This window comes from Lissotriton vulgaris, chromosome 12 (assembly GCF_964263255.1).
Source record: "Lissotriton vulgaris chromosome 12, aLisVul1.2, whole genome shotgun sequence".
NCBI classification, from domain to species: domain Eukaryota; kingdom Metazoa; phylum Chordata; class Amphibia; order Caudata; family Salamandridae; genus Lissotriton; species Lissotriton vulgaris.
This window is the reverse complement of record NC_141700.1, coordinates 408367955-408389890: the sequence shown is the minus strand read 5'-3', so window position 1 is coordinate 408389890 and position 21936 is coordinate 408367955. Positions and strand designations below refer to the sequence as shown.

At 48.7% G+C, this 21936-nt stretch overlaps 1 protein-coding gene across 5 annotated transcripts in view; it reads right to left on the bottom strand.

The window, feature by feature from the left end:
• CHD9 (chromodomain helicase DNA binding protein 9) overlaps positions 1-21936 on the bottom strand; it is a 2197083-nt gene that overhangs the window by 1529189 nt on the left and 645958 nt on the right. For all 5 annotated transcript variants that reach the window (XM_086945174.1, XM_086945175.1, XM_086945176.1 and 2 more), the window contains one exon: positions 21473-21590. In XM_086945174.1, coding sequence (XP_086801300.1) covers positions 21473-21590 — 118 coding nt within the window. The remainder of the gene's footprint in view (positions 1-21472; positions 21591-21936) is intronic.

Sequence of the window (21936 nt, the reverse complement as noted above, 5' to 3'; positions counted from 1 at the left end):
CACGACGAGACCCAGCTTCCCTGGCACCTCTGACCTCTACCTACCTCTACAGCTAAGCTGAGAACCGTAGGTGCGACGAGACCTCGAGGGACCGGCCATCATCAGAACTGCACGACTTCTATCCAGCACGACCGCTGAGGGATCCTCTGGTGAGTGCTTTGGGGTCCGAGAAGCCCCGACCCTGAGCAGCTCCAGCACCGAAGTCCAGCCTCCCAGCATCTCCACGATCTGCGTGGGGCCCTTCTGCTTTTTGCTGCTCACCGCGTTGTTTGGCTACTAGCCCGCTGGCTTGCGGCCTTCTGAACGACGCCCGACGACATCACTGCTGCTGGTCTGGTTGCTCCAGACTGGCCCTTGCTCCCTTCCAAAAGAGGAGCACCCCGGACCCTCCTGGTCCACTCCAGACGCCATTTTGAGTCCACCGCGTGGGCTTGAATTTGCCAAGACTTGTTGCCCCAATCCTGGGTCCAGCGACGTCGACAGCATCATCCATCGTGGGACAGCTCGCTCCTCCATCCTGGTCGCCGACAACGCCTCCTGGTCCGTGAGATCTGCAGAGCACAGCGTCGCCCACTCACCTAGTCGAGGTGACTACCATCCGGTGACCTCCTGGTGCCACCTGACTACTGGCTAGTAGTCACGAACTTGGTCCCCTCTGCTTTCAGGTGTCATCCATCTTCGATCCAGGCTTGGATCACTCGAACTATCTTCACTGTTCGCCTGCCAGCAACTTCTTTCTTCAGGCTCCTGGTTCGTCTACGAGGATTCCCGACGTCTTTTGAGACATATGCAGCTGCAGCCCCTGGGCTAGGTAACTTCGGCACTTTGGTGCCCCAGCATAGCCTCACTATCCAAGGGTCAGGATCCACTGTCGTTTTCGATCTACCTAGTCGGGTTCGCACGAGAACACTAACTTTGTGAAATCTAGCTACCATAGACTTTGTCCCGCATCCCGCGTGAGAGTGCACACTCTGCACCCGAGTCACCTAGGCCTCCTACTAGTAATCTGAAGGTTCAGTAACGTAGTCCTAGCGATTCCAAAGCCTATTAGTACAGTACTTACCTGCTAGTAATTTCGCATTCCACTTCCATAGTATATGGTTTTTCGTGCCCCTCGGGCATTTGTGTAAATTGTGCAACTTAAAGTATTTTCATAAGAGTTTTGTTGTGTGCTTAGTACCCTGTCCTCATAAAGAGTACAGGGCTGTTGTGATTCTAATAAATACACTGTTTATTTTCATAATACTTGTGTGGTGTCCTTTCACTTGGTGTTCACGGGGTATATGTGATGGTATAACAGCTGGCTTAACACGCCCTCTAGAGTTTAGCCCGAAGACTGCTCGTATCCACGCTACTAGGATAGCTGGTCTATAAGGTTGACTTACAACCAATCACCATAAGGGTTGTTTGGACTGATACAAAGTGTTCACTAGAATAGTGAACATTACATATCAGGCCAACTTCTCACAGGGTGCAGGTCTAGTATAGGATGAAGACCACCGTCCTACCTGGACACTGTTAAGTAGTGGGAATAACCAGAACCTACTTCTGCTGTTGGCACCCTCTCTGTGGCTCCCTTGGTCAAGAGTCACTTTCTGGTGGATTAAAGAGAGATGAGCCTTTATCAGCCTGTTCAGAATGGGTGGCATGGGTAGCAATGAAGGGGAAGGAGAAGCCCCTTCGGACAATCTGAAGAACGCAGCGGTCTGATGTTATGAGCCTCCAGTGGTGCAGGTGTTGCTGTATCCAGCAGCTCACTGGTTGCCCATGTTCGGAGGGCAAACTAAAGGGGCTTGGAGGCTGCAGTTGCCATGAACGGTGAAATGGGGCAGCTTCTGGCTGCCTGACCTACGGGGTCTGTGGGTAATGCATTCTCGGCCACGAAAAGACCAGGACGCTTGTGGACCATTTTGGCTGGGCAGGAGAAAACAGCTGGTAGCACCTTCCGTAGACACGAAAGGAGCAGACTGGGGTTGTCGGGGGGCTATGGAAAGGCCAAAGCCTGGCTGTTACTCTGCTGTCCTTGTAGCGCTTTAGCACAGAATCTGCCTTGTCCCCAAAGAGACAGGAGCAATCACAGGGCATGTCCACAAGCGAGCGAAGCTTGGACATCCCCTGAAAAGTCAGCTGTTCTCTGCCAGGCGTGACACAGCAAGCCACAGATTAAGAAACATCTCTGCCCGGAGAGTAGGCCGTGGTCAGACCACATCTGATTGCTAACTTAGCTGCATCTCTCCAGTCTGCTATAGCTTGAGAAAGTATGGTCCAGGCCTTCTTCGAGACCATGGGCAACCACATGCGTAACCGAATCCTACAGTACATGGAAGTAATGGCCCACAAGGCACGCAGTGGTCAATGACCACAGTGCCAGGCTGATAGAAGAAAACATTTCTTGCCTACGGTGTCCAGCATCTTGGATTACCTATCCAGTGGGGTGGTAGGGAATGCACCAGCGATTGAGGGAGGTGGAGGCTTGGAACACCAAGCTCTCGTATTAGGGTGTTGCTTGAGGAAACTGGTGTGGGGCAGGCAATTTTTCTGCTCCGGGTTTGGACCAGGTCCCAAGCAGGACCTCTGTATGGGCTTCATTAAAAGGGAGAAGTGGTTTTGAGGGGGTCACTCCCAGCTGAAGCACCTCTGTCAAGACAATAGTCTTGACTGCAACTGAGGGAAGGCTAAGGTCCAGGACCTCAGCTGCCCTTCTCACCATCATAGCAAAAGAGGCTCCCTATTCTGTAGGCACAGTAGGATGAGAGACTATGCCAATATCTAGAGGGGTGTCAAGTCCATTGGTGTCCGCCAAGTCCTCACACCAGCCCATGATGTGGTTTAGGAGATGGTATTCCTCAGGCTCCGGTGGCTCCTCCCAATCCTCCCCAAGTCATAGCCCTTAGGAATGGGGTTCAGGCCCTTATCTGGAGGGCAAGACTCAGTCGGCATCAGGAGAGTACTCCCCTCTGCCCCCTGTCAGAGTCTGGGATGAGAATATGGAAGGCACCATGTGCGTCAACATCGGGGCCAGCGCCAGGGAAGATTGAGATCGTACAACCGGTGCTGGTCTGGATCAAAAAAATTTAAAAGTGGCCTCTTTGCTCATTCGGTTGAGACCATAAATATTGAGCGGTTTCTCACTTTTCATAACAAACATTTGAAAACTCACTATCTGAAGAATATCTTCACATATTAGGCGGCGCCCCGGGGGGCCTTTTTTAGGGGTTAACACACACCTATGAATTTATCCCTTTCCTTCCGGTGCCTGAGCTAATGGGCATTATGATTGTGCCGGAGAGATTATGGTGTGCTCAGTGGGGCGATGAGTTTGGTTCATCAACCAAGATGTTTGAATGATGACAAAAAATTGGAAAAGTGGCCTTGTTGCTCGTTTTGTTGAGAGAATAAATAATTAGTTGTTTCCAAATTTTATAACATTAAATATTTTTTCCAATTATTCTAATGTAGAAAAACTATCCATAATGCAAATATTAATGCCATCTGGAGGCTGTGTGGTCTGCATTACTGGGTGATGCAATTAGTGTGTGACCAATTTTGAATTGCGCTACAATAGAATGAGATATATGTACATTTTGAATAAGGAACTTTATTTAGCTGTGCGATCGGCCGTTTGCCTGGTTTAAGATGGTCACCATGGAGAGATGCACAAGTTACTACTTGTGTAACGATATATCTGTAAGAGACATTAGTTAGTGAAAGATTCCTTACCTTAGAATAACCCCAGGCGTCAGACTGGTTCTGGAAATGTTTGCGTAGTAGTACCCTTGCGCGTCGGTAGGCGTCGTCTGCGGCTCCGCGTCCGTCGTCTGCGTCGTGGGCGCCGTGATGACGTCGTCGGGGTACTTAGACGCCGCCTCCTCGTGCTGACGTCAGTTCTTAGACACAGCATTTACGCGCCAGAAACGCAGAGCTATGCTAAAAACCAACTCTGGTGCCTTGAAACTTGGACCCTGAAAGGGGATGACCTTAACCCTAGATATCGGTTCGCAGAACGGGGAGGATGGGTGGGTCGGTAAGGAATCTATCACTAACTAATGTCTCTTACAGATATATCGTTACACAAGTAGTAACTTGTGCATCTGAAAGAGACACGTTAGTGATGGATTCCTTACCTTAGAATAGATACCCCAGCAATACCAACCCCGGTGGTGGGTCTGCGAACCAATAATCACACCAGAAAGTCCTGGAGGACGGAATGGCCAAAGAAGCCATCCCTCCGGACTTGGCTGTCCAGGCAATAGTGTCTTACAAACATGTGCAGCGAGGCCCACGTAGCCGCCTGGCAAATGTCCTGCAAGGGCACTCCTCGGCCCAAGGCAGTTGTAGTCGCTGTGGCCCGAGTGGAATTAGCCCTCAGCCCAACAGGGGGTTCCTTCTTAGCAAAGGAGTAACACGCCTGAATACACAAGTTGATCCACCGTGAGATGGTCCGCTTGTGCACCGCTATCCCCTTCTTAGCGCCCACGTAACCAACAAAGAGTTGCTCATCCACCCGGAACTGGCATAATCCAGATAAAACGAGAGCGCACGTTTTGGGTCCAGACGGTGGAGCCTCTCTTCCTCTCTCCAGGGATGCGGAGGCGGAAAGAAGGTAGGCAAGGTGATGGACTGCCCGATGTGGAAGGCTGTGACTACCTTGGGCAGGAAAGAGGGCCTTGTCCCCAACACAACCTTGTCCGGATGGACAGAAAGGAAAGGAGGTTTACAGGACAGAGCCTGGAGCTCACTCACTCTCCTGGCAGAGGTGATGGCTACCAGGAAGGCAGTAAGAACCAAGTTCAAGTCCCACTGAGGCATCACAAAGGGCACAGGAGGGAACGTATGCGTGATGCCTTTCAAGAATCGGTTAACAATAGGGGACTTGAACAAAGAAGGTTGATCAAGCAGCCTCAAAAAGGCTGAAAGAGCAGAAAGGTAGCCCTTGTTAGTGCCCAGAGAGGAGCCCTGCTGGGCAAGAGAAAGAAGAAAGAGAAGAACCTCAGAAAGAGGGACAGAGAGGATCCACAGCCTTTGCTGTGCACCATGCCACAAATCTGTTCCACCTGCAGCCGTATACCGACTTTGTGAAGGGACGCCTGGCTGCTAGAATGATGTTACAGACTTCAGGAGGCAAGTCAAATGGCCTCAACTGTCGCCGCTCAATCTCCAAGCATGGAGGTGGAGACTGGACAGGTTCGGGTGGAGGACCGTCCCCTGCTGCTGCGACAGAAGGGGCAGGCGGATCGGGGGATCGACTGCCATACTGAGTAGCTCGGGATACCAGTACCTTTGTGCCCAGTCCGGAGCCACAAGGATGACTTGTGCCTGGTCGCGCCTGATCTTCAGCACACTGGGCAGAAGTGGTATAGGCGGAAAGGCATACAATAGACCGCAACTCCACTCGCGTCGAAAAGCGTCTCCGAGCGAGTGCCGCCTTGGAAATTCCAACATGCAGAACTGATGACATTGCGCGTTCTCTTCGGTGGCGAATAGATCTAACCAAGGCTCTCCCCACTGCAGAAAGACCTTGCGTCACATCAGAGTTCAGACGCCATTCGTGATCCATCATGCACCGGCGGCTGAGTTCGTCCGCCCTGGCGTTCAGAGATCCTGCCAGGTGTTGAACCACTAGGGTCACGCCCTGATGTTCCAGCCATTGCCAGAGGCGCAGAGCATCCTGGCATAGGTTCCACGACCTCACCCCGCCCTGTTTGTTGCAGTACCTTATGGCGGTGGTGTTGTCCGTGAACACCTGCACTGCACTCCCTCGGACAGTGCTAGACAAATCGCCCGCAGCTCCAAAAGTTTGACATGGAGCCGGGACTCCGCCGGAGACAAGAGGCCTCTGATCTCCGCCTCTCCCATGTGGCCTCCCCAGCCCTGGAGGGACGCGTCTGTCACAACCACGTGCTCCGGTTGGGGAAGGGAGAGGGATCTGCCGCTGACCCAATCGCGGTCCGTGAGCCACCACTGCAGCTGTCTCGCAGTGCCCTCCGAGATCAGGACATGGTCGGACATGTTGCCCTGATGCTGGGCCCACTGAAACTTCAGGCCCCACTGCAGCCTGCATCCGCCAATGGGCGTGATGCACCAGAAGGATGCAGGAAGCCATCAGCCCCAGAAGCCGCAGCGTCAACCTGACCGAGACTCGGGATAAAGGCTGAAAGATTGGAATGAGAGCCTGTATATCCCGAACCCGCTGTTCGGGTGGGTAAACCCGAAACTGCGCAGAGTCGAGAACCGCCTCAATGAAAAGGAGCTTCTGAGAGGGGCACAGGTGTGACTTCGGCACATTGATGGAGAACCCCAGCTGGTGCAAGAGGTCTGCCGTCATCTGGAGGTGGCTGACGACTGTCTGGGGCGAGCCCGCCTTTAACAACCAGTCATCGAGGTAGGGGAAGACTGAAACCCCTAACCTGCGCAGATGAGCTGCGACCACCACCATCACCTTCGTGAACACCCGTCGGGCGCTTGTAAAGCCAAAGGGGAGCACGGTAAACTGAAAGTGCTCGTGGCTTACCGTGAACCGTTGTAACGCCGGTGGGCCGGCAGGACGGGGATGTGGAAATAAGCGCCCTGCAAGAACCATCCAGTCTCCTGGGTCCAGGGCAGCTAAGAACTGAGCCAGAGTCAGCATCTTGAACTTTTCCGTCCGGAGGAAGCCGTTGACGTTCCGTAGGTCCAAGATAGGGTGTAGGCCCCCCTTTGCCCTTCTTGGGTACCAGAAAGTAGTGGGAGTAGCAACCACATCCTACTTCTGGCCCAGGAACGCGCTCGATGTCCCCCTTGGCCAAGAGGGCCGAAACTTCCTCCAGCAGAAGCAGCAAATGATTCCCCGATACACGGTGGTGTTGCGGTGGCATGGCTTGAGGGGTCGTCTCGAAGGGGAGGGAGTAGCCCCTCCGGACGATCTGCCGCACCCACCTGTCCGAAGTGACAGTGCACCAGTGAGAGTGGTGATGGCGAACCCTGTCCCCCACTGGCGTCACATGGGCCGAGATGCACGGACTAGGAGGGTTTAGAGGTGGAAGCTGCGGGGGAGGGTGTGGACTGGTCTCGCCGTTGTCCCCGACCGCCTCCACAGCGATTTCCACGGCCGCCACCGCGCTGGATGTTAGCCTGCGGCGTGTGGCTGAAAGCAAGTGTGGGGGCGCCCCTTCCTTGGCCACGAAAGGAGCGAAAGGCACCCGTTTGCTGGCGCGGGCCGAGAGGCCCAATGGCTTGGCGCATGGTCTGCCTTGTCACCAAAAAGGCGATGGCCATCAAACGGCATGTCCATCAATGTGTTTTGGACATCAGCCGAAAAGTTGGCGGACCTCAACCAGGCTTGGCGTCTAATCGCCACCGTCGTTGCCATCGCTCTACCTAGTGAGTCGGCGGAATCCAGCCCACACCGGATAGAATATCTGGCTGCATCCCGGCCCTCCACAAGGGCTTGGCCGAGTTTGGCCCGTACCTCCAACGGACACTCTGGCAGCAATTCCGTGACCGTATCCCACAGAGAGTGGGTGTAGCGGCCCTAGAGGCAAGGGGTGTTGGAAGACCGCAGTCCCAGACTAAGGGAGGAGAAGATTTTTTTACTGTACATCTCGTACCTCTGAGATTCCCTGTCCGGCGGAGCCGACGGGAATGCAATCTGGGAAGTGGACGCCTTGATGACCAGGCTCTCGGGGTGGGGTGGGTGGACAGGAAAACTGGGTCGCCCGGGTGGTGGTGTCTGGACACGTTCCTATTTACGGGCGAACCCATAGCGGGCCTGGACCAAGTGCCCAAAAGAACGTCGGTCAAGGCCTCATTAAACAGCAGCAGAGGCTCTGTCGGGCATGAATGCGGTTTAAGGACCTCAGTGAGGAGGTTAATCCTCACGGCCGCGACGGGGAGCTCATGGCTCAAGGCCTTGGCAGCCCTCATCAACACCACACCGTATGTTGCCCCCTCCTCTGAAGCCACGGTAGGAGGCGAGACAAAACTAGTGTCTGGAGAGGTGTCCAGATCACTGGCATCCCAAAGGTCACCTGTCCAGTCCTCTAGAGGCTGACACTCTCGGGTCAGAGGGTCCTTAGACCCCTCCCAATACTCATCACCCATCTCCTGAAATTCAGGGTTGTCAACCAATGGGGCCGGATCATTGAAGTAAAACTCCCCATGCGCAGTCGAGAGCGGCGCCGTTCCGATGTCGGAACCGGAAGGAAGGAGGCATCGGGGACAGCGTCGCCCGAGGACGGCGCCGGACCATTTATTTATTTATGCAGTTTTATATAGCGCGGACTTTACCCGAAGGCGTCAGAGCGCTTTACAATAGGAACAGAAATGATACAAACTGAGAACATTACACGAACAGCAGATTGCAAAAGCATACGTTACGTTACATACGGTAAAGTGATCATTGGGAGCAAACAAAAATACATGAGGTAGTAAAAATTGTGAGCAACCAAAAATACATGAGGTAGACAAGGTAATAGTGACACTTCTGAGCAAACAAAATACATGAGGTAGTAAAAATGTGAGCTACCAAAAATCCATGAGGTAGTAAAAAGTGCACAGGAGGAAAAAGTGACAAGTGTGCAGGCTACAAGAGAAAATAGAGTATAATTTGAGGTATAATACAGCAATATATGCTAGACACTCAAGCACAAGAACAAACGTTACGTAGGCGAAGGTGGCACTTGTGCAAGTATCCAAGGTAAAAAACATGTGAGAGGAAGCAAACCGTGTGTTACAGGGGCAAAGGGGTGAGTGCAAGTTGCAAGAGGGTACCAAACACAAGTACATGGATAATACTGCAATAAAAGGCAAACACTCTAACCACAAGAACACACTGGGAAGGCACTTCCATGGACATGAAAAGTAGAAATTTTCCGTAGTGGGAGGTCTTCCTTTATATAAAAGAGAGGACGTGAATTACTTTTGGAGGTGTCTCTGGAGGAGGAGAACTTTGAGGTCCCTTTTAAAGGCCTGGGAGGAGGCGGTGGTCCGGAGCTGAGGCGGGAATGAGTTCCAGATTCTCACTGCGTTGCCTGAAAAGGATTGGGCCATCGTTCTTTCCTTCTTGAGAGTGGGAGGTTCAAGTTGTAGATTCTCCGCATTGCGTGAAGGTCTAGAGCCTCCAGAGAGTTTCAGTTTATTCGCCAGGTAGCGAGGAGAAGAGGAGTGCAGGGCTTTGTGGGTGATACAAGCGGTCTTGTAGATAGCTCTAGCCTCAAAGGGAAGCCAGCGGAGGGTGGATAACATCGGTGTGATGTGATCGCTTCTTTTGGCCCCATAAATGAAACAAGCTGCTGAGTGGAAAACAGACTTAAGTGGGGACAAGTGGGATTTAGGGAGGCCAGTAAGAAGAGAATTGCAGTAGTCGAGTCTGGAGAGGACCAGTGATTGCACCAGGGTTATAAGGTCCCGCTCCGGGAAGAAGCGACGGATGCCCCAAAGAAGGCGCAGTTGGTATCGAGCAGATTTTGCAATGGAATTGATGTGGGGAATTAGATTGAGTTTTTTGTCTAGTATGACACCAAGGGATTTGGCGCTGTCGACAATGATGGGTTTATTGTTTAGTAGATTCATCTGATCCATCCATGATTGAACCGGGGGAGGAGAGAGTGAGGAGGAGAAGAGGAGGAGGAATTCAGTTTTGGAGGGATTCAGAATCAGTTGATGGGTTGACATCCAGTTTTGAATGGAGTCGAGAGTGGAGCTTAGGAAGGAGAGATCGTGAGTAGAGGCAATCTTGAGGTAGAGTTGAGTGTCGTCAGCATAGAGATGATAGTGAATCCCGGATTTACTTAGGAGATTTCCCAGTGGTTCTAGATAGAGATTGAACAGTGTGGGAGCAAGTATCGAGCCTTGGGGAACACCTTAACCTACCGCCACAGGAGGTGAAAGACTGTTCGCTATTTTGATCATTTGGGATCTGACAGAAAGGAAGGATGCAAACCATTTAAGCACAGTGCCCTCCATGCCCATTCTCTGTTGAAGAATATTGAGGAGGGTGTTGTGATTGACAGTGTCAAAGGCTGCGGAGAGGTCAAGGAGATTTAGAAGACAAGACCCCCCTGAATCGAGTATCCTCAACGCGTCATCAACCACTTGCAGTAGAGCTGTTTCAGTGCTGCAGTTTTGGATGAAGCCGGACTGACAGTTGTCAAGAAGATCATTGTCCTTGATATGACGGGAGAGTTGTTTTGCTACACATCTTTCAGTGTCTTCGCCAGAAAGGGAAGGTTAGTGATGGGGCGAAAGTTGTTGAGGTCATTCGCATCAGCAGTGGGTTTTTTAAGAAGAGGGGTGTGACCTGCCCAGTTTTGAAGGAGGCAGGAAGGGAGCCTTGCCAGAGGGAGAGGTTGATCAGAGTGGTCCAATAGGAGAGGGAGTGGGTATAGAAGTCAATGGCAATGGCACTATGGATAGGGTCAAGAGAATGGTTGGATGGCTTTGTTTCTCGTATGCACTTGAGAAGGGCATCTTCAGATATGGGGTCAAAGCTCTGCCAAATGGCTGAGGATTTGCGCTCCTCTGGAGGGGTAGGATGAGCGACCTGATCCACAAGTGATTTCACTTTTTCATCGAAGAAAATAGCAAAGTCCGCTGCTCTCTTTGTAGAATCATCCACCTTGATCCCGATGAGGGTCCAGTGGGGTCTCACGTATGAGCATACCCTGCCACACTCCAGAACGGTGATGGATTAAACCCAGATCAGTTGACTGGGGGTGAGTGCTTGTATTGTCAACGCTCTGTCCATCATTTCCTTTGGTTTTTCTTTGTTCGCCATAAGTTGGCAGGGTATGCTCAGACGTGAGTCCCTTGCTCACTTTGCCACTGGATTCAAGCAAGCCGGGCTGAAGACGGCTGAAATGCCAGAAACCGGTCCTCGGTAGCTGGTTTCCGGTCCAGGGAAGGCATGGCTTGGCAGTTCGGGCTGGACTGTTCCCATGAGGCACAGGGTCAGACTGATTTGCATATGGCCATGTCCGAACTGGGGTGGCAGAGTGGGCTAAAGAACGGTGATGGATTAAACCCAGATCAGTTGACTGAGGGCGAGTGCTTGTATTGTCAATGCTCCGTCCATCATTTCCTTTTGTTTTTCTAGGGTTGTTCTAAGGTAAGGAATTTATCACTAACGTGTCTCTTTCAGATACAGTGTTTGTTTAATCCGGAAATTGACGCGCTGACAGGGGCGGGGCCAAGAACCTGGTGGGACTCGGCACCGGTAAGAGGCTGCTGGCTTAATATCGATACAGGTACATGGTGTGAGAAGGGGCAGATATGGATGGGAGTAACTGCCAGGAATGCCACGTTGCGGGTGTAAGTAGTCGAAAAACTCAGAGAACGGCTCTTAGGTGCAGGCACGATACGAGAAAAACGATTACGTTGGTAAAACTAGTGTTGCAAGATACTATGTTATTCACACAAATATATACCTTGTGTGGAGGGTGCTAATATTGGCATTGTGATATAGGCAACAGAAGCAAAGAACTAATGATGTTTTTTATATTTTGATACATACCTGCAGGGGGCTAGATATTGCCTAGTCTTCCCGCGGACACGTGATCAAAGGACACGATGTCCATATCAGTGACGGTTGCAGGTATGCAGTGACCGCCAGGTAAAGAATTTGTACCGTAATTGCAGCAGCACTGTGTACTTTAAGAGACTTGGGATTCCATTATGACTTCCATTATGACTTTGATGAAGGCTGATGGAGACTTACAACTGGCTTGTTCTTACTACCATCACAGGTTTTGGGAGAATTTTAAAGTGAAGATTGAGAGTTTGAACCCCCATTAGCCCTGATGAAGTTGCGAGAAGTTGTAGCAACGAAACATGTTGGCAATGGTGAATGGTCTATAGTTTGATGGTAACCATTTTTAATTGGGAGGGCTTGCAGCTTGGAATAAAGTTGGTTGGCCAGCAAGCCTTACCAAGTTCAAGTTTAGAATTTGTATAGCACACTACTCACCCAGAGGGTCTCAAGACGCTTGAGGGAGGGGGGTACGTTACTTATCGAATATCCAGGTTTTTAGTTGTTTTCTGAAGGAGAGGTGGTTCTGTGTGAGGTGGGTGGGGAGAGAATTCCAGGTCTTGGCCGCTAGGTAGGAGAAGGATCTTCCCCCCATGGTGGATCTTTGGATGCGTGGATTTGTGGCGAGGGCTTGGTTGGACGATCGTAGTTTGCGGGTGGGGGTGCAGAAGGACAGGCACGTGTTGAGGTATTCGGGTCCTAGGTCGTAGAGGGCTTTGTGCGAGTGGGTGAGGAGACGGAACGTTATTCTCTTGTTGACGGGGAGCCAGTGGAGGTCTTTCAGGTGACCGGAAATGTGAGCTTGGCGGGGGATTTCTAGGATGAGTCTGGCTGAGGCGTTCTAGATGCGTTGGAGTTTTTTCTGTAGTTTGGCTGTGGTTCCGGCGTAAAGGGTGTTTCCGTAGTCCAGTCGGCTAGTGACCAGTGCATGGGTGACCGTCTTTCTTGTTTCCGTGGGGATCCAGCGGAAGACTTTTTTTGAGCATACGTAGGATGTTTAAGCAAGATGATGAGACGGCGTTGACTTGTCTGGTCATCGAGAGGGAGGAGTCCAGGATGAAGCCCAGGTTACTTGCGTGGTCCGTTGGTTTGGGTGCGTTTCCCAGGGCCGGTGGCCACCATGAGTCGTTCCAAGCGGAGGGGGATGAACCTAGGATGAGGACTTCAGTTTTGTCCGAGTTCAGTTTTAAACGGCTGTTCTTCATCCCTCGGCCACTTCTTTCATCCCATCGTGTAGGTTGGTTTTGGCGGTGTTTGGGTCTTTGGTGAGGGAGAGGATCAGCTGGGTGTCGTCTGCGTAGGAGATGATGTTGAGGTTGTGTTGGCGCGCGATGGATGCGAGGGGACTCATGTATACGTTGAAGAGGGTGAGACAGAGATGATCCTTGTGGAACGTCGCAGATGGCTTTAGTGGCTTCCGATTTGAAAGGGGGGAGGCAGACTCTCTGGGTTCTTCCGGTGAGGTACGAGATGACCCAGTTTAATGCTTTTCCTTGTATTCCGACGTTGCTGAGGCGTTGTATAAGGGTGCTATGACAGACTGTGTCGAAGGCTGCAGAGAGGTCAAGTAGGATGAGGGCAGCTGTTTCTCTGTTGTCCAGTAGAGTTTGAATGTCGTCTGTTGCTGCGATGAGGGCGGTCTCTGTGCTGTGTTTGGCTCGGAAGCCGGACTGTGAAGGGTCGAGTGATTTGTTGGATTCGAGGAAGGCGGTGAGCTGACTGTTGACTGTTTTCTCAATGACTTTGGCAGGGAATGGAAGGAGTGAAATGGGGCGGCAGTTCTTATGTTCGGTGGGGTATGCTGTGGGTTTCTTCAGGAGGGCGCCTAGTTCGGCATGTTTCCAGCTTTCCGGGAAGGTAGCGGAGTTGAGTGAGCAGTTGATGACGTCTCGGAGATGGGGTGCGATAATGGAGTCTGCTTTGTTGAACATGTGGTGGGGACATGGGTCGGTTGGCGATCCTGAGTGGATGGAGTTCATCAGGCGGATGGTGTCTTCAGTGGTGATTGGGTTCCAGGCGCAAAGGGTGTTGGAGGGGGGTTTTAGATCGGAGGAGGGTGGGGTGGACTGGTCGCCAAAGCTGTTATGTATGTCAGCGATTTTGTTGTGGAAGAACGAGGCTAGAGAGTCGCAGAGGTTTTGGGAGGGAGTGATATTGGTGCCGCGGTGGGGTTGGTGAACTCTTTGACGATGTTGAATAGTTCCTTGCTGTTGTGGGCATTGTTGTTGAGTCGATCCTTGAATGCTGATTTCTTGGTGGATCTGATCAGTTGCTGGTGTTTGCGGGTGGCATTCTTGAAGGTAATCAGGTTGTCAGTGGTTGGGTTTTTTCGCCAGGCTTTCTCGAGGGCGCGACAGGTCTTCTTGGATTTCTTAAGGTCATCATTGAACCAGGGGGCTTTTTTGCTACCTTGCTTTATTTGATGGTTTTTCAAGGGTGCTAATTCGTCAGCGATGTGGGTGATCCATTGTGTGAGGTTGGTGGCTGCTTGGTTTGGGTCCGATTTGGCAAGAGGGTTTTGGTGAAGCGGTGTGAAGAGCTGGTCGTGGTGATTTTGTTCCAGTTTCTGCTGGGAATTGGTTGTGGGTGGTTGTGGGTCGTAGTCTTTATGTAGTTGAAGTGAACGCAGCTGTGGTCCGTCCAATGGAGAGCAGTGGTGTGATTGAAGGAGATGTGCTTGCTGGAGGTGAAGATTGGGTCGAGCGTGTGCCCGGCATAGTGGGTTGGGGTGTCAACAAGTTGTTTGAGTCCGAGATTGGCGAGGTTGTCCAGAAGGATGGTGGTGTTGCTGTCGTTGTTCTTTTCCAGGTGGATGTTGAGGTCTCCCAGTAGAATGTAGTCCTCGGAGGGGTGGGCGTGTGGGCTGATGAAGTCGGAGATGTCTTCGCTGAATTGTGTGCGGGGTCCTGGTGGCCTGTAGATGAGGGTGCCTCTGAGTGTGCTCTTGGGGTCGGTGTGGATCTGGAAGTGAAGGTGTTCGGTGGCTGGGAGGTTATCGTCTGAACTGGTCGTGATGCGGATGGTGTTCTTATGGACGATGGCGATGCCTCCTCCTGTTTGGTTGATGCGGTCCTTTCGGATGATCTTGTAGCCGTCCGGGGTGGCTATGGCGATGTCGGGCGTTGATGAGGCGTTCATCCAGGTTTCTGTACGAAAGGCGACGTCCGGGGATGTGGTGTCGAGTAGGTTCCAAAGTTCAATGGCGTGTCTGTGAACCGAGCGGGTGTTGAGCAGGATGCACTTTAGGTGGTTAGTGTCGGAGCTCTGTTTGGAGTTTGTGGATTTAGTGTGGGTCCTGATGCAGTCGAACTTGCAGGAGTGGCAGGTGAAGGGTCCATGGGTGTGTCCTGGGGCGGCTTGGTGACAGTCTGGAAGTCGCCCAGGGTTGAGAGCTAAGAGGGTTGCGGCGTCGTACGTGATGCGGGTGGAGTGGGTTTTACGGGGGGCAGGGGGTCTGGCGTTGGGTGCGGTCCGGGCGTAGACAGGCTTACCTTTGGCGCACCTTCGGCGCGCATGGGGTGCGCCCGTGGAGCGTGAACGCTGCGAGTAAGTGCATCTATCATAAATGGATCGTGGAGGGGGCGGAGCGAGGGAGGGGCAGCTGGGAGACGGGAACTGGGTGGAGAGACGGGCTGGGAGTCACAACAACAAAATGGCAGCAAGCCAAAAGCGAAACAGGACGAGATTGGGGCACAAGTCAGAACACTGCAAAGATGTGGGCAGAGGTACCGGCACAATCAGGCACAATATAAATTAACCAGCAATGCGAGGTTTCGAATACAGTGCCACGAGGTCACACAAGCACAAGAGGCAGCACGCGCAATGTGGGCTATGTAACAATGCGCAATAAAAATAAGTCAGGCCACAAAGCGCTATGGAAATTAATGCGAGGCAACAAAGCGCTATGGAAATCAATGCGAGGCAGCAAAGCCTTATGGAAATCAATGCGAGGCAGCAAAGCGCTATGGAAATCAATGCGAGGCAGCAAAGATCTATGAAAATCAACAAATGGAGATGATAGCAGTGAGCAGCAAAGCGCTACGATACCAGTCAAGCAGGGAGCGTGGGGAGCAACCGCTTCTGAGCGAGTCAGGACGGTCACAGCGTTGGAGCGTACAGGTCAGCTCCTAACTTCCAGTGGGAGGGAGGGGCAGCTGGGAGACAGGAGCGGGGTGGAGAGACGGGCTGGGAGTCACAACAACAAAATGGCAGCAAGCCAAAAGCGAAACAGGACGAGATTGGGGCACAAGTCAGAACACTGCAAAGATGTGGGCAGAGGCACCGGCACAATCAGGCACAATATAAATTAACCAGCAATTCTGTTCATTGATTCTCAAGGGGGTTATTGAGCACATAGAGCGAATAGCAAGCACAGTTGCTGCACTCACTAATATTTTTTTTTTCACTAAACTTGGTGTAAATGAAAAATATATACACTTTTTTCTCTCTTCTTCACACACACACACACATACATATAGAGAGTGGCCGATGACGAGTGGTTAAGCTGGCGAGTACCAGCCAGCAACCTCTTTGGTAGTTCTACCGTGAGGTACTCTCTCTCTTCCCTCACATTTTTTCAGTGGTGGGAGGTGGAACCTAGCCTGGATGTTTTTTTTTTTTTATTAAAGTAGTAGAGATAGACACACTGTGACAAACATGAGTAGTGCAAGTTATCACACTCAAGGGATTGAGCAAGCTATTGGAAACCCTTGATTTGTCATTCCTGTAAGAAGTAGATGTAATTGAGGTGAGGCCTGTGTTGTTTAAAATGTTGTGAGTGGGGGGGGCGGCCTTACCTCTGGTTTCTCTCCCCCTTTGACTCCCATTGTTTTGATAGGCGCAGTTAGTCAGGCTACCATTTGTGGCAGTCATGGGTTGGTCTGCTTAGAGTCTGCCCACTGATTGTTTATGCCAGGAACATGTTCCACCATCAACATTATGTGGTGATGCAAAACCCACTTGCATATATTCTAGACTTCTGTGGATAACACACGTGATTTTGTCCTACCTTGCTAATTTTGATTAAACAATATTTTACTGTTTGTAGAACAGAGTACGGATTAACATTTTATCCCTGGAAGAAAGGACTGAAGTAAAAGAGCGACTGCTTTTAGCTCCAACATCTTTATATGCAATTTGGCTTCCTGGGGTGACCATTTTTCATGGACCTTGAGTAAATGTGCTCCCTGTCCTGCTAGAGATGTGTCTGTGGTCACCCCAAAATTAAGTAGGTGGATTTTGAAAATGGAGGCCTGACAATTTATTTGACCTGTGTATCCACCATGCAAATGTGTCAACGCATGCGAGCACCACGCAGTTGTTACGACTGCATTGTTACATCGCAGTACCATTACAAAGCAAGTGGTTACAACGACTTTCTCTAGGTGGCGCGCTGGACTTCAGAATAGTATAATTTACTATTCCAACTTCAATGTGTGCAATAGTAGCGAAGGTGTTCGAATAGTAAATTATACTATTCCTTAGTTTAGAGTGCAATCTAGAGCAAGATGTAACGACTTGTGATGTAATGGTACTGCGATGTAACAACGCGGTCGTAAAAGGTAACGCAATGTAATGACCACGTTGTTAAGGTTGTTTCCCGTCTCATCCTGGGGGGAGATCTGAATGCCTTCTAAAGATCCATGACTGAGCTCACTGCCTGTCAATTCCCTCTCGAAATGTACTCATAAGGAGCTGATATTTGGCAATAAGAGGAATCCAGGAGGACATCAGGCCCAGGAATGATTTCAAAACTTGAACTGAAACATACTTTTTTGCCAGCAGAGAGGCAGCTAAGGTCATTATCCTTCAGATTCTCTATGATGTAGGGAAAACCTTACATGAGATGGCATCTATAATCTACACAAGATAGTTTTCTTTCGGAGTTGAACAGTAGATTTTTCTTTGTTTATGGTTAGAGATAGATTTTGGAACAAATGTAGGCAGGCTCTCAGATTTTACTGTGTGTGAAGAGGGAGTTTTCAGAAGCCAGTTGTATAAGTATGGAAAAACTGGACAACCTTTTTCTTTTTAGGTAAGCAGGGAAAGGGCCATGCATTTTGTAAAAATCCCAGGAGTGGACCGGAGGACAAACAGTAAAACATTGAATTGGTAATTGTATCCAACCACGTCAAACCTTAAATATTTCTGATGCATTGGAATATATAAATAAACATGTTCGAGATCCAGCAATGTCATGAAATCTCCCTGGGTTAGGTACATAAAGTATTTCTTGCAGGGTAACCATCCAAAATTATTGTTTTTTCAGGAATTTGTTTAGCTGCTGAACTTCTAGTATTTGCCTCCATTGGACAGATCTTTTCTTGATTAAAATGAAACCAAACTAGAAACCCTTATTTCTACGATTGTGTGAGGAGCAAAACAAAATCTACAATTTCAACAGACAAAGTTAACGCCTCGTCAGAGGTGTAATTTAAGGTTTTGGAACCAATTCTAAAGTGTAGTCATTCTTAATAATATCAGCACCCACTGGTCTTGCTGTGGAGGTTATTGGTGGTACCCCTGCCGTTGATAGTATCGATGAATCTGTAGGACTGAGAATTTCCTCAAGATGAAACAGACCTTGTCATTTAATGCCTCGAAAGGGTTGAAAGCGGCACTGCTACAATATACCTAAAGATCTTGCAGTCTAAGTATCAGACTATGGGCTGAAAGAGCCTCATCCACATGCGTGCCAAACAAGGCCTCACCATAGTGGAGCATATACAAGATCTGTCTGGACCTCCAGTCTGAAGGTTGTTTTGATCCATATCTGCCTCCTTAAGAATGCATCACCCACTAGCTGGCAAAAACCTGTTGAACCACAGCCAAAGCTGTGTCAATTATCTTGACAGATGTTCACTTGTCCTTCTGGATAATTGCTGTTGCCTCATTGTCTCTTTCTTCTGGTAAAAATTAGAGCTTGTCCCCAGATGCACCCACATCTGCCCATTACATCACCTCAACGTGGTTAGTGCATTGGTAGCTCGAACGATGGTAGATGTCATTGCTAAAAATAGTTTGACTATATTGCCTAGGTGTCTTTCCTCTTTGTCTGGCAGAGTTCTACAAGATGTGGATGATGGGTTCCTAGAATGCCTCTTGACCACTTGAATCACTACCGAATCTGGTTTTGGGTGTTCAATAAGGCAAGCCAGAAAATCGTCCTGTACCTTGTACTTCTTGTTCAGACACGTATTAGGACCGTCACGGTCGCCGGATTCTTCATTTGCTTCAAACTCTCGGACCATGTGGTCAATAACAGGTATAGATCTAACAACTTGCAAGCTGCTTCTTTAAAATCAGGAAGAAATGTTTGCTTGTTTCACTGGAATAGGAAGATCAAACCACTTTGCAGCTCTCTCCAAGAGAGCATGAAATCCTCCTATGCAGTCCAGAGGAGAAATTGCTACCGGCGGAGTTAGCAGGGCTGATAATGGTCCAGGTAGTCTTCTCATTCCAAACCACCAACCATAGGAGGGTCTGAGTTATTTCACCCTCTTGTTCCTCATCACTGGTATAGTCCTCATGTAGGGTGATTGATGGAAGCAGTCTTTTTGGTGACAATTGGCTGTAAATCAACTGGAGTACCTAGGGTATGAACCAATCAAGAAGAGTGTTTCTTGTGAAGGTACTGTCAGTATACCGGACTTTGGAAATCTCTTATAATAGTCAGCCAGCATTTGGTGCAGATTAATGACAAGAGCTGTGGGTACCTGCAACACCCATTCTTGATTATCGTATGTGTCATACACATTGTTTTTGAAAGGCCTCAATAGATCTGGGATTCTCAGGTCTGTATCAAAAGTAAAGTCCCCTTGCTTTTATTTGTTGTCCTTTTCATCAAGTTCCCGGCACTTTGCATTAAGCTGAGTGGGACTGTATGCAGGGCCAAATTGACCATCCTGAGATTCCTCAATGTCAAACAAGTCTGCTGGCAGCAAATGAGTAATGACTAGGGTTGTGTGCTCTGATATGATAAAATTAGAGTTAGATTCTTCTCCTTTGTCGAAAGGGCTAACAAAGGGTCTGTCGATGGTGTTGTTCAAGGATGTTTACAGAAAGTGAAGAATGTAAATGGCTGCCATAAGGAAGCCACGGATGTCTGTACTATTACAAAAACATCGGCAACAACAGTGTCCTCTTTATCAATGAAGCAGCCACTGACATGTTGTTGATGGCCTTGATGACTATACTCTTGCCGCGGTCGTAGATGTTGGTGTGGATGACGTCTAGGATTATTTCTTACCTCAGAAGAAAATACCTTTGGAAATATAGTGCTGTAGATTCACATGCTCTGCATAATCCTGCCATCTAGAATTGGGCTGTGTGAAAAAAGCAAACGTAAAACAGCTTGATCAACCCACTGTCTGATGCAGGATTTTTTTCCACGTCTTTTTCCATTACACTTATGGATCTTTTTTAGAAGCTTCCTGAGAGTTCCCTTTCCCTTAGATGTTCTCTTTTATGGGTTTTCGTATGATAATAGGTTTTCCTTCGATTATGTTGCTGTAGGCAAAGTAGAAGCCTTCAAGCATGTGAATTTATGAAAGATTCAATACTGGAGAAATAGTACGTTCCTAAGAGGAAAAAAAAACGTATTCTTCAACCCAGTAAGGCTTTAACAATTTCCATACATTTTAAGGGTATCTGTGTCTTCGGTAGCAAGACTACCATTGACTGATACGCCCTTAAGGTAAAAACTGTCTCCCTCTTTAGAAGGCTACTTTAGACTTAATGGTTTGGGAAAAAGCCACATCCAGTTTTCCCGTGTATTTGTTTCCCTCTTTATGCCTTATCCACAGTCAGCCAGCACTCACGAGAAACAGCTAGAAGAGTAGAAAAGTGGGTGTGGGTGAAAAGAGTGAAGGGAAGTTAGCTGAACAGTTTCTGTATATTGCGGTGGCTACCAGGGCAAGTGAAGGTAATATATGGGGCCCACAAATGATCCCTTCAACATATATCATGAATTCTCCTATGCATCTTCCAAGGAGCTAAAAGTTGCTCTGGTGCTTGCAAAACCTACGCCCAGAGCAGTAGCAACCTCAGGTCCTACTAGGTCTCCTGAGTGACTGTTTGGAAAAGGAAAACTAGTCCAATGGACCACAGAGAGGAAAATAACATGGCACATACACCTTAGTGAATTGGATTTGGGAAAAATATACAGGAGAATATTTTTGCACCAAGAGAAGTGGGCAGAGCTAGCATTAAATTAACTGAAATGTTCTGCTCTCCCAGCAAAATGGGCCCCAGCTCTAGAGATGTCTTAGATAGGAAGGGTTGAGCATAAATAAATGACTGAGTACCATCACAAATTGAAAGGGAACCAGGAAAATATTGAAAGACCCCTCAACTTCTGATGACATGCATCATAGTAACAAGTGACCTACATTGCGAAGGACTGAAAGTGTATGCTTAGCACCCAGACCATGGTTTTGAGAGACAAACAACTGGCAATAGAAAGCAGGTCCGAGAGTAGCTATGAAAAGTGGAATAATAAAAAGTACTGAGGTGCATGCAGCCGAGAGAGGCATTAGAGGATAGAGAACAGAACTGGCCTTGTGTTCTAGGGCACATTTGCTCTGTGACCTGAAAGATTTACTTTTTTCTGTACTTTAAGCCCATATTAAGTGAAAATGAAGCACTGATAAAACAATCTCAAAGTGTTGCACTGCTCTATATTATGTGCTATTGAATAACAATACTTTTGTCTGAAATTCATGGGAGCAAGTCAAACATTTAGACGGTGCATTCTCTGAAATGCATTTTTTTCGCTGAGTAAAGATTTAAACGTTTTGAATCTGAAATATTTTGTAACAAGAATAGAAAGGAGACATGCCTACTGCTAATAGGTTTTCTAAATTGTTCTTTAAATTACAGAACTTAGATTCAAATTAGAATATCAAAATGTATTTTGTGGAAACACCTGTATCCTCATACAAAAGTCAATTATATATTTTTATTACTTACATCTGCAAAAAAGTGTGCTCTTTGTGCTTGCTTTATTTTAAAACGCTTTATTTTCTGCTGTATTCTTTTATCCTTAAGCAGATGCTGTTCTGTAGCCCATTCACAGTGAAGATATGAACTTGAAGAAAATAGAAAAAAAGTAAATAACAATCCACTTCAAGAAGCAGGAACTCATACAGGCATCTTTTGGACTATTTAAAAATGACAATTAGTGAAATTTTTTACTAAAGCTGAAATTAGCACAATTCAATATATTATTTGTGAACAATGCAACAAAGAAAATCTATCACATGATTCAATACTGCATTACGATGGTCAGAGACCAAAGAAGAATAGATTTACAATCAATCTTAGTCCTCAGTCTTCCCCATTATATACCCTGTAAGTATGCTGCCATCTAGTGAAAAGGCAAGAAACTGGTTAGAAAGTTGTCTGTATGCTGATAACAAATACACAGACATAAG